Raw genomic sequence first — 16851 nt, 5'->3', positions numbered from 1 at the left:
TGGGCTCATTTGCCCCCCCGCCCGTTCGACACCTCTGGGACAGACGACTCTCATTAAAGTTAACTTTTTATTTGTATGTTTGTTGGTTGGTTGTTTTTGGTTGTGCATCATCAGCGTGGATGTTGCTGCAGACATCCGTAGGTGTACATCCGTGTGACTGAAGGGACTTCTGTTTTCAGTCTGACGGATGTCTTCCTTTCAGAAGTTTTTCAAAGGAGGCTCATTTAGACGGGAGGCAGTCTGGTTTTTTTAAACACTTGGTTTGTTCGACTCAACAGCAACTACCACGTAATTTAACCATTTAAAAAAGAGAAAGAAAGAGCTATTTCGTGTGTGTGTGTGTGTGTGTGTGTGTGAGTGCGCGCGCGCGCGCACATTGTGGGCGTGGAGAGGGAGACGGGCCCTTCCCTGAAGCCGCTGAGCGCTTCTGCCAGATGAAACGCTGTAGGAGGAAAGAAGCGCACGCAGGCGTGAGTCCGATGGGTCAATCTCAGCGAGTGGATCGCATCTGCAACTAGGGCTCACGGACTTAGTGACTTCCCGCTGCGGGTTTCACACCTGACACAGCTCACTTACTCGGACAGTTTCTTATTTATTTCCTCCTACTCTAACAGCAAAATCCAAAAGATTTGCAAAGACACACAATAATGACAACCGAGTTCAGTGCAGACTAAAGACTGCATCACTCTGCCCTGCATCCGACGGCTGACCTCCCTGGAAAGATGCAAACAAGACACAGAATGTATTGCGTGTTCGTAGCAGTGTTGCTTGGAGCGGTGAGTACTCTCTGACATAATCATCGTGGGTGTTAAATATTTGCCGTCAACTTCACCTGGTTACATTTTTCCCTGTCACATCGTGCGCAAAAAGCATGCCAGTTGCGCATCAACATGGTCCCATTAGAAGGTGGTTAAAAGCTGGTGCGAGTGTGTGGGGGACGTTTTGTCTCTTTCACGTGTTTTATTTTCTTTTTATTAATATTTTTTCTTCCCGTCCAGCCTGTCACGCCCTTCACCTTTTGAGAGAAAACTTTCCTGAAAATCTTTACTTTTCTCTCTGTGATTTAAAGTCCCAGTCGTGTTAGATGATACTGGTATTTGTGGTGCCCACCTTCGTGTCTCTGCACCTGTCCCACCCGCAGCCCTGGCTTGACATTGTGAAGCAAGAATGGATGTATGCAGGAGCCATTCAGGTTGATACTCTATAGCCTCAGTTGTGGATCTGTAGTTCCACCCTTCTCAGTTACATGTGGCTCCACAGACAGGAGGACAATAACAATGTAACAGTGGGCTCTGTGGAGGAGATCACCAGTAAAGCCCGGGTTTGGTTTAACTTTGGTGAATTCCTCGATTTACTGAGTTTGTGAGGCAAACTTGTGATAATGGGCATACAGGAAGTTAAACATTAAGCATGATCTGTAGGGCGATTTCTAGGCGATGCACAGATTCTCACCACTGCGAAGGCCTGGAAGATGAAGCTACACAGAGGCAAAAACAAGCAGATGCAGGAGATGGAAGTAAACATAGAGGGAGGGAGACAGGGGGGAAACATGACCATGTGGGAGAGGGAAGGAAAATCCACCACCTTATGAGGATTCATGAAAACTATGCCAAACTGTCTGTTACATGGACACGGTCAGCCTGTGCTGTGAGCTCGTCAATGTCTTGGTTTTTGGAGCCGGCTGCATCACTGATACGTGACAGCTGCTCCCACTGATGGGTATACATCCTCTGCTGGCTCAGCACATGTAATATTGATAGAGTCTGAACCACCCTCCTACCGACTCCCAGCCCCCTCACTTTTCCTCTCCTCCTTTCCCCCTTACATGCTCACTTGGCTCGCTTCTTGTCTGTTTCTCTCCCTTTGCCTCTCGCTCCATGAAGTGATGATTCAGCTTTGTTTGCGAAGGCACGGGGTTGTCGTGTAACTGGCACCCAGTGGGCCAACAGCAGTTTAGGGTCCACGTCTGGATTAAAATTAAGCCCAGTTTATTGGAAGGCTGGTTTAGTGGAACTCTAATGGCTTAACAAGCGCTGACAGCAGAGGTCCAGAGGTTAAGTGCCTCCAACTTAAAATTGACTGTTGCATTAGTAAGATTGGTTGGAGCATTGAAAGTGGTGTGTCCAGATGCTTCTGTGCATTCATTTGTGTGCGTGCGCGCGTGTGTTCTTCTTACTTCTTGATTTTGCTTCAGGGAAATTGGCTGACAAAAGTTGAAGCATGCAGCCCACAAATTTCCATCTAAAAAGCAGGAAACGTGCAAGTCGAGCTGCAACTTGCTCAGTGCTCTGCATCCTTTTTCTTTTTTCTATTGCTCAAGCCGTATGCTGAACATCGCATTGCCCTCTAATTCTTCTGTTTGCACAGCCCAGCAGACATTGCTGATGCACTTTAACCTCGGTTATTCATCTTTGAGGCGTCTTGGTGCTGCACACCCTCACCTGGAGCTAGAATAGGGTAAAATAAAAGTACAACAACAAAAAAAGACGCAGTTGTCAAAATGCTGGAACTTGGAGTCATTTCAAAGGTGTCAGTTTGACTTTTGGAACAGGTTTGTTCACATGTAAGGTTTGTAAATGTGTTTGCACGAATGTGAATGTTTGGTTGGGTGTGTGTGGAGTACACGAAGTGGGCAGCTCAGGGGAAGCAGCTACTGTAGAGTGATGAGCGTGTGCAGATGGGAAAGGTGAGCGTGAGGTAGAGCGTGAGGTAGAGCGTGAGGTAGAGCGTGAGCTGCGGTGAGGAAGAGAGCAAGGGCTTTGAAGTTGTGAGGAAGCTACAAAGTGAAACATTTTGGAGGCTTAAATCACCGCATGGAGAAAGTGTTGCAGGTCACACAGAGAGAATTTGGTGTTACAACAGTCAGAGGAGAATTAGGAGCTTCACTCGATGAACATAAACTGTCTTTGTTTCCCAGAGTTTGTGCACTTTTATGAAAATAATAGATGAATCAAACTAACCAGGCATTTTTTTAATGGAACATTTCAAATAAAAAGTTCCTGCATGAGGCTGAAAACATTCTTGAACATTTAGAGGATGAAAAATTAAATACCAAAGACTTGAAGTTCGATGAACCGTGACACCGTTGAGAGCAACAGCGAGTATGTGTTTGTGTAGGTCCAAAGGAAAGCGTACATGCTCACACCCATCCACACACTCATGGACATTATCTGCCAGCTGACTCAGTGGAGGTGCTCGAGGGGACATTTGATGTTTCTTGGAGCTCCTTTCTCTCGTCAGTAACATTCCACACACACCTGAACCCTGACGCCTGTCAGGCGATTGTACCTCCTTCGCAAAATGCCCCCATCAACATACCCACATCCGTCCTCTCTAAGTATATTTGCTGTATCTGACTTACATTTAGTAATAAAAACAAAAAAGTGCCTTAAAAATTGTTTTAATGTGGTCTAACAAGGCTGAGACACAATTTTCTTTACACCCTTCATCTATGAATAATGGGATAACTCATTAGACATACACTGGCTTACAGCAGACGGTCCTGATTTCATATATATCAGCTTAAAAATCATCATGTATATGCGGAAAAGGAAAACATAAAGCTTTGTTAGTATGTAACTTTGTCTTGTTTGCTTTAGTATTTAGTATTTAGTATTTATTTATTTATTGTCATTGTCAAGAACAATGAAATTGCGTTTGGGGCTTCCATACAACCCAAAAAAAAGAAGAAAATAATAAATACCCCTTAAAACCCAAGTGTACATATTTAACCCAGTGTGACTCCAATGCAATAAGACAATCCTTAGCAATAATGTTCGTAGAAATTCAGACAAAGACCTGAGAAACATGACAAAATACAACAATGCAACCCATTCAATATTATTGTACTGTGAGATATGATATCAGATATGATAGTTATCTATTTAAGAAAGAGGGGGGTGGGGGGGGGGCAGGGGGGGGAAGAGAATAAAGATATGATGCACCAATGCAGACCAGTTCATTGCTATTAAGAAGTTGGATATGGTTATTGTCCGTGAGAGGGGGGCAGAGAGTTCAGGAGCCTCACAGCCTGTGGATACAGGCTGTTGGCCAGTCTGGATGTTCTGGCCTGTATAGACCTGTACCTTCTCCCTGAGGGCAGCAGATGGAAAAGGTGGCGCGCAGGGTGATGTTGGTCCCGCAGGATACTGTGCACCCTCCTCAGACAGCGAGTGGGGAAGATATTACTGATCTCTGGCAGACTTGTTCCAATAATTCTGCCAGCTTCCTTCACCACCCGCTGGAGTGCTTGCTGATCGGCCTTGGTGCAGCTGGGGAACCACACTAGAAATCCATACGTCAGAACGCTGCTGATGGCACAGTTGTAGAAGTTCAACATCAGAGATCTGGGAATGTGTGCGCTCCGCAGTCTCCTCAGGTAGTAGAGGCGCTGTTGGGCCTTCCGTACAACTGAGGTGATATGGTTGCCCCAGGACAGGTCCTCGGTCACAGTTACCCCCAAGAATTTAAAACTGCTCACCCTCTCCACCGCCTCACTGCCAATGAAGAGAGGCAGATGGTTGTTATGACCCCTCTTCCGGAAATCTACAATGATCTCCTTGGTCTTTTTGGTGTTTAAGACCAAGTTATTGTCGTGGCACCATGACTCTAGTTGTTGCACCTCTGTCCTATAGTTTGTCTCATCATTGTTGGAAATAAGTCTGAGCACTGTAGTGTCATCTGCAAACTTAACAATGAGATTGGACGCGCAGGAGGAAATACAGTCATGGGTGAAGAGAGTGTATAGCAGAGGGCTCAGAACACACCCCTGAGGGGCACCGGTGTTGACCACAAGGGTGGAAGAGGTGTTCTTACCCACTCTGACACTCTGTCTACGGTTAGTGAGGAAGTCCACAATCCAGTTGCACAGAGAGGAGTTAAGTCCCAGTTGGTGGAGTTTGGGACGTAGTTTGTATAGCCGGATGGTATTAAAAGCCGAGCTGTAGTCTACAAAGAGGAGCCGTGCATAGGTGTTCCTGTGTTCCAAGTGCTTCAGTAATGTGTGCAGCACTGTGGCGATCGCATCCTCGGTTGACTGGTTCTCCCTGTATGCAAACTGGTGCGAGTCCAGGGATGGTGGAAAAGCAGCTCTGATGTGTTTAATGACCAGTCTCTCCAGGCATTTGGCGGGAATGGGGGTGAGTGCCACAGGTCTGAAATCGTTCAGACATGTGACATTTAGAGATTAAGGTGTGCAGAAGAAAGCAAAGATTTAGCTATTAGATATAATGTCAAAGGCCATGCACACTCATAGGTCTTAAGAGTTGTAGTAAGATGTAGAGACACGTCCCGGCTCAAGCCTGAGTGTCATGCATTTATTTATGCCTGAGCAGAGACACACACAGATGTCTTCACCTGTCAGCAGCTTTGATAACGCACTCAACAGGTTATTGTTTGCAGAATGTAGATAAGACCAGCTTTATCTTTGTGAGGATGAGTTATTTTGTGTGCTCGCACTTTATAAATGCCTTCGCTTCTTAAACTTCCATGTGACCGTTTAAAAAAAAAACAAAGCAGGACCTCATTGTGACCTCGAGTTACAGATCCCGTGTGTCAAAAAATGTAAGCAGTTTAACCAGAGAATTATTTGTTTCTACAATTTATTTTTATTTGAAGCCAGACAAGGAAAAGAAAACGTAGTATTGCACAAAAGCAGAGAAAACAGAAAAAGGGACTGTGGAAAGTGGACAGTTTTGTGAGGCTTTGCCATTAATCATCTCACAACTGTTCTGATTTTTCTTCCCACTTTCCTTCGGGGTCCTCACTGGCCCCGTGACTGAACTAGTTTAGTCCTTCCAAAATAAACCTAAGCAGATGCCAGACAGTAAGAAAGATTTCCGTTTTCTAGAGCGTTGTTTATTTTTCCTTTCTTTCTAATGCTCTTTCTTGTGAAATACTGGGGCTTCTTTCCAGCATGATGGCCTTTTCAGCCAGCGGTGTGGGACTGAGTTTATATGAAGTGTGCTTGTTGCACAATATGAAACATTGCTTCGCTTGAGACAAAACATTAAACTTTATCTGTAAAATTATTTTTGTGTGTGTTTTACTGACAATCTTCAATTTGCTGCTGTTAATGGAGTTGCTGTCATTCTGCAGGTTGGGACCCTGGCCAATAAGGGAGCATGTCCATCAAACCAGTATACACACAGTGGCGAATGCTGCAAGCAGTGTCAGCCCGGCGAGGGTGTCGTCCAACCCTGTGGGGCCCAACAGACCGTCTGTGAGCCGTGCCTCGATAGTGAGTATCACACAAACAGCTGTCTAAATGTCACGAGAACACGGACACTCGTAGATTCAGGGGTTTCTGATGCAAATACACAGAAAAAAAACCCGGACGCATGCACTCAAACATTAATGAATGAGCTAGCTGTGCTGGTTACATGCCTCAGAGCAGAGCTCCACGAGCACGCCGTGTAGGCTCTGGTTCTGATCATCAGTGTTTCATCTGACAGAAGAAGATGATAAACTGATGCCCTGAAATTCACCCTCTGTCTTCTTCCTACTTGTTCGAGCTTTCCGCTGTGAGTGTGTCCCTGGAGAAAACACATGCTTCCAACAGCAGTTTATGGAGGATTGTAAATCAAATGCAAATTTCCTTCAAAGTTTGATTTAAAATCCAAAATCCTTGGGCTCAACACCAGCCTTCTGTAGTTTTTGCAAAGCTAGATTTTGTTATTAGGATATCAGCAGCTATAGTGAGTTAATCTTTGTTGTTTCATAGTAGTATAGCATGTGTCATATTTTAGTTTTAGCCCGTTTTTAAAGCTTATTTATTTTTTCCTGTTTTAAAATGTAAATTTAATTATATTTTTTTGTGTTTTATGATAGCAAAAGCTCTCCAGCATTGTTGTTTTTTACATTACATTTATGTTTAAATCAGTTCATCCTTAAACATAATAAATATGATTCTACAGGACATATACATGACAGTCTCTACTGCTATGTTTACCCATAGACTGTATACAAAAGATGTACGGAGCTATGACTCTGCCCACTGGTTTGTGGACTTTGTTAAAGAAGCCTTGGCTTGAGTATTTGTGTCGTTGACATCTCAGCTTTTTGAAACCAGTAGGCACATATGAAGGTTGATTTTTTTTGTCTATTTTAAACTAAATGGGACCATAAGTTACTAAATGAACATCATGCTACATTCCCATTGACTTTAAACTAAGGATTGAGACCATAAACTCATTAGCAAAGTGTTTACAGATGTCGTAAGAAGTAAGGAGTTGGGTTGATTACTGCTATGATTTGTCTTGTTTTTACAGCCTAGTAAGCCCCCCTGCTGGTCAATACAAAAAAAATCCAGGTTTAAATCAGGCTAACATTTCCACATCACACTCTTGATTTGTTTATTTGTCTATTTTTTTATGAGAAAAAATGGACCCGCCACATAATCAGGCCATCATCAGAGCTATTAAGACACAGTGTTTCCGAAGCATGATGTTTTTTATTGAAGTCACAGGACTTCAAAGTCATTACGATTCATGCTCTGAGTTCTTGAATTTCAGGGCTGTCCAGCTAGCCTTTGATTTGACAATAGCATCCCTTGAATCATGTAAGTGCACCTAAAAACAGCTCCCAGCTAGATTACCCAGCAAAACAGCTCTCAACATTAGTGTGGATGAAATTAGATTATCACTCTTATGAAACCACGGTGTTGTATGCCAGACAGTAACAGACTTCTTAATGTTTTTACATTTAATTTAAAGCATTAAACTTTTTTGGATGTTTGGAAGTAAATAGGATGCCAGACATAATTGTTCTCCAGTATTCTGCCCTCCTCACGGCCTTTACCATGTAGGGAGAGAGGCTTTGTTGGGCTGAAAGGCTTTCTGAGGACAGTGATGTTGAGAGGATTCAAGAGCGGGAACAGCTCCAAATTCTGTCAGAGAAAAAAAAACTCTGTTGGAAGATGTGTAGTGCATTAGACAAGCTGTTATGTCACAGTAGATTTGGTAAGCATGAATGGTGACTGCAGAGCTCAAAAAGGTATTTAAAGTCTTCTCAGTGTGGTACAGCTCCACATTTTGGCACAGGGAAAATTTAACAGCATGAAATGTTTTGGGAAATTTAGAATCTGAGGTCATCCCGGAGCTACAGAGGACACATTTGGTCTACAGCCAGTTTTTCTTGCATGAATTCCCTAACCATCCTGCAACCAGGCCAGGAAGTAGCTGCAAACCTCCCTGAGCCAGCGGAGGATGGTAACCCATGAGCCAAGGAAACCCACACTCACAAAATGATTCAGACTTCAGGTCATGAGAGAAGTCGTGAGAACGTGGATGTAGATTATTTATTTATTTAGGATTGCGGGTCTTCTTTGAAAGATGTATGTGTTTTTCAGTGTTTAGAGTTAGTCGACAACTTAATGATATGTTGCTTTTGTGCATAAAAGCGTTTAGTTCTAGACTTCTTGTCATAAACTGTCTTCTGTTCTATTTCTATTTTTTCTTTTAAAAAAAGCTTCTGTTGTCTGCTTAAAATTATAGTTATTTGAAATGTCCCAAAGGATAATAATTATCAGTCTTATAGCGCTGGTTCAGCTCAGGCGTGAACAAACAGATGGTGACAAGATCTGCTCGAGCTCATAAACAGAGAAATGCCAAGCAGATATCTGTTCATGAGATAACGTTATAATGATGTTGTAAAACACACGCATAGATATGAAGCTGAAGTTTCTTTATTCAGCCCATTTACAGCGCGCTTATCAAATCGATGCTTTAACAAGCCAGCCTGAACATTGTCTTGTGATATGCATAAAAGCTTGGCTGGTGGCTTCTTTCTTTTTCTTTCACCTGCTTCAGAACCACAAATTTAGTTGCAAAGGCTACAAAACAAAATAAAAAGACTGTCTGTTGTTAGTTTGTTTGATTAATTACTTCGTGAGATTAACATGAATGAGCGTTAGTGACCTTTCCCAAGGGCCGGACACATTTTAGACAAGTTTCTTATTGTAAAAATATGTCATTTATCATCGCTGTGATGTTTCCCCATGATGGCATCCAAGTCAGATCACAGCGCAGGCCGTGCTGTATTATTAGACTGGGGGAAGTTTTTGTGCATTCACATGCTCGTTGGATGGTCCCATGTTTCAGTTTTGGTTTTGTTCATGTGCTTTTGAGTCATGGTGTAGGAACAACCTTGACACTAAGAAGGGGATATGTGGCATTTTACTTATCAGAACATGTGAACCACACGCTGGAAGCTGTTTCCAGTTTAGTGTTAATAATTAATGGTTTTTTATTCAGGCTTACTACAAAAGAATTACAGTTATAATCAAAAGAAAGCATGCCCTCGTTGAACTCTAAGGGTTTACATATTGGGACATAATAAAAACATGTGTCTTAAAATAAGGTAAGTATAACGTTAGGTGAATGACAAAAGGTGACATATTACACCACATGTTTACTTTTGTTTGATAAAAACTTAGCCGAAATGCAAACGCACCATGGGGAAAAGTAATAACACGCTAACTGCTTCCATACGGATTAAGAGGGGAAGTAGCAGTCAGATGCTGATAATCAAAGACCCTTGATTAACTCATGATCAGCAATTGTGATCACCTCTAAAAAAGCAGACATTCTGGCAGTTTCTGCTTTGGAGCATTCAGGTGTTTGTAAATGCAACGCCACAATCCTGCAAGGAGTGGAAGTCCAAAGCAATCACAAGGAGGTGTTTGGTGAAACACCCTTTGTGTGACTGCTTTCCTCAGCAACCTACAGGAACCACTTTTCATCCAGTTAGAAATACACATTTTTTACTCATGACTGGTGGTATACACCACTCTGAATCCAGTCATTAGTTATTATTAATCTATGGCTCTCTTCCTAGAGCCTCTTTTGATCTGTCTCCTTCTCCTCCCCACCACCTGATCATGGCAGATGGCTCCCACTGCCTGATCCTGATTCTGCCGGGGATTTCTTCCTGTTAAAAGGGAGTTTTTCCTTCCCACTGTCACCGCTTGTTGGGATTTTCTCTGTATTATTTTAGGATCTCTACAATAATAATAATAATAAAGACTTTAAGGCAACAGTTGTTGTGATTTGGTTCCAAATAAGTAAAATTGAATTTAAATTTAAATTGAATTTAATTGAATTGGTATGATGTCCTGTGTGCCGCTCAACTCTTACATGAGGAACCATAATATGTTACAGTTTTGCTTTCTCTGAGAGTCTCAAAACAAAAGCATCGCATTTCCTTCCACCCACCATGTGTCCTTCCATGTGCTGGTTCAGGCATATCGCCTACTTTTAATAGAATCAGATTGCACACCAATCTGTTTATAGGACACAGACTTCCTAGGCTTCATTTAGTGCAGATAGTTAACAGGATCCTGGCAGAAGTGCTAAAAAAGATAGCTAGCCAAAGCCCTTGAGGAGTTTGGCTGAATGAGCAGATAAGTGGAGATGAAACAGAACAAGTACAGCTGTACGTGGAAGTGGAATAGAAACAAGGCAAACTTCTCAGTAAATGGTTCACACACACTCACGTACAAATATGTCCAGGAAAATTCCCACACACTCACACAGACTAACACACATTCGGAGCCGTAGAGAATAAAGTCAGGACTCCTTTTATGGGTGTTGAAAACAAAGCGAAGGATTCAGTTTTAAACAAGTAGTAAAAGTTATGATACGCCGAACCACGAAGAGGCCGTCAGTACTCCCCCTCCCTCCAGCACCATAACCAACCCCCACTCCCCCAGCTCTTCTCTCCATGCTACAGCCTAGTGTTATTAATGTATTGACTTGCATTATTGATGCATGGCATTATGATAATGGCTCTGAGAGCACTCATGGGGAAGGGGGAGTGAGGGTAGTCCAAGAGTGGGGAGGGTGTAGTGGGACATAATAGGGGCAAGGGGGGAGTGTGATGGTGGCGGTAGGGTTTCAGTACACGACTGCAACAGGCCCACATAAAGAGGGAGGACAATAGTCCACCTCTGAAGACAGAATTAAACAAAAAATGTGAAGGACCCACATTTGACACCATCAATTTAAGGCACAACTGCACACACAGATTCATCGGGTTCTCAAATGACACGACCTTCTTTTCTTCTCTCCATCCGTCCGTGTCTGTCTGTCTCTCCCTATCTCTGCTGTAATCTCTGCATCATCAGAGCATTCGCCGAGGTTGGTGGGCCAGTGACGCAGACCAAAAAAACTTGATACGCTATCAGACACTGAACAGCAGAGGGTCATGGCAGACTGCATACCAAAAGCCTTCTGTCTCCTACAAGAGACTAGTTTATTTCAGTTTGCTTTAAAGATGGGAAAACAAGAAAAAAATCTACAGTAAACTGCACACATTTCACCACCTTGCTCACAAAGCAGGTAGTTGAGGACATAACCCTCAGAGTTAAAGCACTTGTTTTCTTTTGCTTTATCTTAAAATATGTCTTTATCGAAGCAGTTCACTTCCATCTTATTTACCATTATCATAGATACTCATTGGTGCTGTTAGTCTACAGATTAGCAACCTGATCTTTATATTTGCTTTATGCAGTTTATAAAAAAAATGGTACAATGCTTTTCCACAGTTTCCACAAAAAGTATTTATTTTGTTGAACTTATTTGATATTTTTGCATTAGCCAAGGACAAACTGCAACTCTGCAAGAGTCAGAAACTGGAAATAAAAAAAACAACAACAACACATTTTTGGCAGAATTTATGAAGTTAGATTCTGCCAAGATAAATTCACCAGTCTCTAATACACACATACACACACGAGCTGCTCTTACAAATGGGTCTGTTGCATAATTTAGTGGGTTTCCCAGTTCTCTATCTAGCCGAAATACAATTCCATAAAACATGCAATATTGATTGTGTCCTTTGCATCTATATCTGTCCTGGAAGTTTTGCACATATACTGCACTACATATCATTTACAAAACATTTCAAGTAACGATGATAATTTTCTAGAAACATCCTTTTATGAAATACTGTTAAAGTCCTTTCTTGTTCCTAGTGACCTCTTTGCATTTATATGCCCACCAGGAAAAATAACCTTATAGCTTAATTCCCTTGTCCCAACTTGATTTTTGGAAGACTGAATCCTACAGTGGCCCCAAGAGGTCAAACGTACTGAAATCTAAGAAAAAGGAAAAAAAACAAAACGCTAAAACACACAACAAAATTAACAACAAATAAACAGAAGCTGACACAAGACAACAAAAGTGATTCGGGGGAGACGTTAACGTGACAGAACAGCAGTGGAAGTGACAAAAACCAAAATGTGCGAAGGATTTCACTAAGATGTGCTTGTTGTGAAGGAAAAAACATTTTTCTACGTCTGGGTTGTTTTATTCAACTTGTTTTTTTTTCTGCATCCACTGTGTTTTGTGTGCTTTGTAATCACTCTCCCCAAGATGACAATCTCACTCATTAAAATTAATAAAAAAAATTAAATATATTTAGAAAGCTAAATGAAATATTATATTTTAAATATTAAATATAAAAATAAAGACTTGAAACCTGCTCATTAAAAACAAATCACAGTACAGTTATTTGAATAATGCCGAATATTAATTCATTTAAACTAAAGTGTGTAGCTAATGTTGACAGCTTAATAAGGGTGCAATAACATCACTGGAGCGGTTGCAGATGCTGGAAAATAAGATGTACACACTCTTGACTTATTTGGCTAAGTGGTATCACTAACAATGGGTAAATACAATAAAATTAATCACAACAGCAGTTGCCTCAATAAACTTTAGGTAATGACCTAAAGTCATACTGTAGGTCCCTAATGGCTTTAGGTACTGGTTAATGAGCCTGACTGCCATTCAGCTATTTGCAGAGGCCAACTGAATGGGCTGTGGAAATGTTCAAAAAGAGTGTGTAGTTTCTTATAGCAAAGGCTTTGTCAGAATGTTATCTGTATTTATCTTTCTGTTAAATGAACAGCTTTCATGTCAGTTTTCTTCTCTCTTTCTTCAGGTGAAACCTTCTCAGAAAGCACAAGCCACACAGAGGAATGTCAGCCCTGCACGCAGTGCTCAGGTCTATTGCGCATGCATACTCCCTGCACTGACTCCGCCGACGCCATTTGCACGTGCAACTATGGTTTCTACCTGGATGAAATCTCGCAGAATTGTCTACCCTGCACTAAGTGTCCTGAAGGTCAGGGAATGCTGTACAGCTGTGAAGATGACCGTGACACAAAGTGTGAGAATTGCACTGGGGACACCTACTCGGACCAGGAAAGCTTTTGGGAGCCTTGTATTCCTTGCAGTACCTGTGATGAGGTGGAGGAGTTAGAGTCGTGCACCCCTTTCGGCGATACGGTTTGCCAAGGTAGGACATATTAAGTAGCTCATATTGTCAACATGAAGTCTAATGGGTCAAATGGCACATGTATATACAGTTAAAAAAAAGTTTCATGATGTATTTTAAAGCAAACAATCTAAACCAAACAAGCTTCTTGGCATAACGCCCTGATTGTGTACTCGGACTAGTTCTTTATTTAAGTGTTACTTTCTCAACAAGCTGTAAGTGTGGAATTCACGTTCCATGTAAAGTCAGACACCTGAGCACCACACTCTCATTATGTTTAGACAATATAAGTCTAAACCCAGTACCTCTTAGCTTTTCCATTCATCAAATATCTATTCAGCAATCAAATAGTGTAAACTCAATGCATTAGGCACGCAAACTGAGCATCAGAATGGGGAAGAAAGTGACTTTGTGGTTGTTGGTCAGAGTATTTCAGAAACTGGGGTCTATTGGGATTTTCCTACACAATTATAAATATCTGGAGTTTACAGAAAATGGTCTGAGAAAATATCCAGCGAACATCAGTTATCTGGGTAAAATGTCTTGTTGATATCAAAGGTCAGAGAATGGAGAATGGTCAGACTGCTTGGAGCTGATAGAAATCAACAGTAATTCAAACAGCCACTTGAAAAAAACCAAGGTATACAGAAGAGCATCTCTGGACCCACAACGTTTAAAATTTGATGCAGATGTGTTACAGCAGCAGAAGACTGCACCGGATGTAACTGTTGTCAGTGAAGAACAGGAAACTGAGGCTACAATTCACACAGACTCACCAAAGCTTGTGATGCTATCATGTCAATATGGACCAAACTCTCAGAAGAGTGTTTACAGCACTTTGCTGATTTTGTATTCTTGTGATGTGATAAGACCATTCATATAGTTATTTGTCAGCTATCTAATAAATGGCTTTGTGAGGTGACCTGATCTAAATACCAACCAAGTTTCAGCTTCTGTGCCGAGTAAGGATGAGTGATGAAGTGTGTCGCTCAGGGTCACAACGATCTGAATGAAACTACGTGAGCACAAATTCGCTGTCCGACACTGAAAGAAATGTACAACACACTTGACATCCACTCTGTCAGCCTCATAATCAGATCATCTAAGTTCGACACTATACACATTGTTGGCCCATCGACCTAAATGCCACACTGAAGCTTGTCTCATTGTCTTCAGCGACTCATCCCAAGAGAGAAACAAAGACCACACTCTATGTTGAGGGTTTAGAAGAAGGTCATTTCTCTAAACAGGGCTCTGAATTTCTTTTATACCATTGCACCCTGTGGGTATCACACTCCAAATCAGGAATTCTGTATGACTGGAGTCACTGCTCATTCCAATGATCTGATGCCTCAAAGATTAAATCAACGCTTTTGTGAGGTGACAATAAAAGGAGTCTGTTGATCAGCCAAGCAGTCTGTTGGGAAAGTGGTTTGAAGGATGTTGTTATCACAGTGGCGAACACAGAGCCAGTCTGAGGCTAAAGGGACCCTTTTGTATGTCCTCCCATGGCACTCTTTGGCCTAGGAGGGCTTTTGGTTTAGCCCATGGGGCCAAATAAAAGAAGAGCCAATAATGAGTGAGAAACTAATGTCGAATGTGCTTGGTATAATTATAACAGGACATAATTTTTCCTGTTTATTCAAAGAAGGCACAGTTTCTCTTGAGTGTTCCTGTGTCCCACTGCAGTATTTGGGCGATTTTAGCATTAATCAGAAATTGTTGCTGCACTAATTTGTTTAGGCTGGACCAACACTGAGTTAGACAACTAATTTTAGATTTGGATTACTAGTTCTGTAAATTAAAATTAAAATGTGTGTAAGGAGACACAAAGAGTATATCAGTAGAATACCCATTCTTAAATTCAACCCCAATCCCAAAGAAGCTGGAATGATATTTTAATGTAAATATAACAAGAATGCAATGATGCCAAAACTCATAAATTACTCAGAAAACATATGTTTGAAATGAGTAAATGTACCATTCAACACTCTGAGGTTGAAGTTGCTATATATGCTAAACCTAAATCTAATCCTACTTTTGGGAGAGCTGCACCAACCATTGCTAGCAAATAGTGCCTTGCAATATCAAACTAAAACAAATACCTGAATCCCAAATATCCACTGAAACTATCTAAAATATAACACTAAATGTGATTCAGAATATTTTTGCTTTTGAATTCTTATCTATTTTTTTGGTGTAGGACTTGTATACATCAAACTGCCAAGAAATCCAAATAACTCCACTGTTATAATGAAAACCGGTATGTAGTTTAAAGTCTGCACTTTCAACAAAAGTTGAAACTCGGGCTGTGTCTAGCTGCTAGGTCATCTTAAACCGGTCATGTGATATGTTGGTGTGTCTGTTCACTCCAGGGGGTAAAGAAGAAATAAGGCTGTTGTGTGGGGCGATCGTGGCTCAAGAGTTGGGAGTTCGCCTTGTAATCGGAATTTTGCCGGTTTGAGCCCCGTCTTGGACAGTCTCGGTCAGTCTCGGTCAGTCTTGTGTCCTTGGGCAAGACACTTCACCTGTTGCCTACTGGTGGTGGTCAGAGGGTGGCAGCCAGTGTCCAGCAGCCTCTGTCAGTGCGCCCCAGTGGCTGTGGCTACAATGTAGCTTGCCATCACCATTGTGTGAATGGGTGGATGACTGAATGTGTAAAGCGCTTTGGGGTCCTTAGGGCCTAGTAAAGCACTATACAAATACAGGCCATTTAATGACAGCAACACGTCTCAAAAAAGTTGGGAAAGGGACAACAGAAGGCTGGAAAAGTAAGTAGTTCTGAAAAGCTGGAGGAACATTTTGCTACTAATTGGGTTAATTAGCAACAGGTCAGTGATATGACTGGGTATAAAAAGAGCAGAGGGGAGAAGCTCTCAGGAGTAAACATGCAGAATAGGACAGACTGATTTTCCTAGAGTATTTAGCAAAGAATTTCAATATTTAATCATCTACAGTGCATAATATCATAAAATGATTAGGAAAATCTGAAGAAATCTCTGTGCGCAAGGGACAATATTGAATGCTGATTAACGTTAAGCCCTAGGTGAGCACTGTGTTGAAAACAGGAAGGACTCTATCATGAAAATCAATGCATTTGCTCAAAAACACTGCCAGAAATGATCGTCTGTGACCACAGTTCACCATGTCAACCATAAATGCAGGTTAAAGCTCTTTCATACAAAGAAGAAGCCATTTGTGAACATCAGCCAGAAATGCTGCCATCTTCTTTTTCTCGACCAAAGCTCATTTGAAATAGACTGAAGTAAAGTGGAAAACTGTTCTGTGACCAGATGAATAAAAAGTTTAGTTTAACTAAAAAGCCTCTGACAGTATCGCTGATGGTATGAAGGTGCATTAGTCTCTATGGAACTGGCAGCTTTTGCTTTGGAAAGGTACAATTGATGCAGATAGATATACACCAGATTTAAATCAATATATGCTCCCATACAGACAACGCTTTTTTCAGGGAAGACCTTGCATATTTCAGCAAATCAGTGGTAAATTCCATTAATTCCTAAAGCATGGCAAAGCAGTAGAAGAATTACCAAACATACAATAGAAACTCAAAAC

At 41.5% G+C, this 16851-nt stretch overlaps 1 protein-coding gene across 1 annotated transcript in view; it reads left to right on the top strand.

Moving 5' to 3' along the window:
- Positions 1 to 446: 446 nt before the first annotated feature.
- ngfrb (nerve growth factor receptor b) overlaps positions 447 to 16851 on the top strand; it is a 38238-nt gene continuing 21833 nt past the window's right edge. Inside the window, exons 1-3 of the mRNA XM_004575440.5 lie at positions 447 to 776; positions 6097 to 6238; positions 12943 to 13299. Coding sequence (XP_004575497.2) covers positions 723 to 776; positions 6097 to 6238; positions 12943 to 13299 — 553 coding nt within the window. The 5' untranslated portion in view covers positions 447 to 722. The remainder of the gene's footprint in view (positions 777 to 6096; positions 6239 to 12942; positions 13300 to 16851) is intronic.

The sequence above is a fragment of the Maylandia zebra genome, linkage group LG8 (genome assembly GCF_041146795.1).
Source record: "Maylandia zebra isolate NMK-2024a linkage group LG8, Mzebra_GT3a, whole genome shotgun sequence".
Lineage (NCBI taxonomy): Eukaryota > Metazoa > Chordata > Actinopteri > Cichliformes > Cichlidae > Maylandia > Maylandia zebra.
Note: the sequence above shows the minus strand (reverse complement) of the source record. Positions and strands in the feature narration are given on the sequence as shown.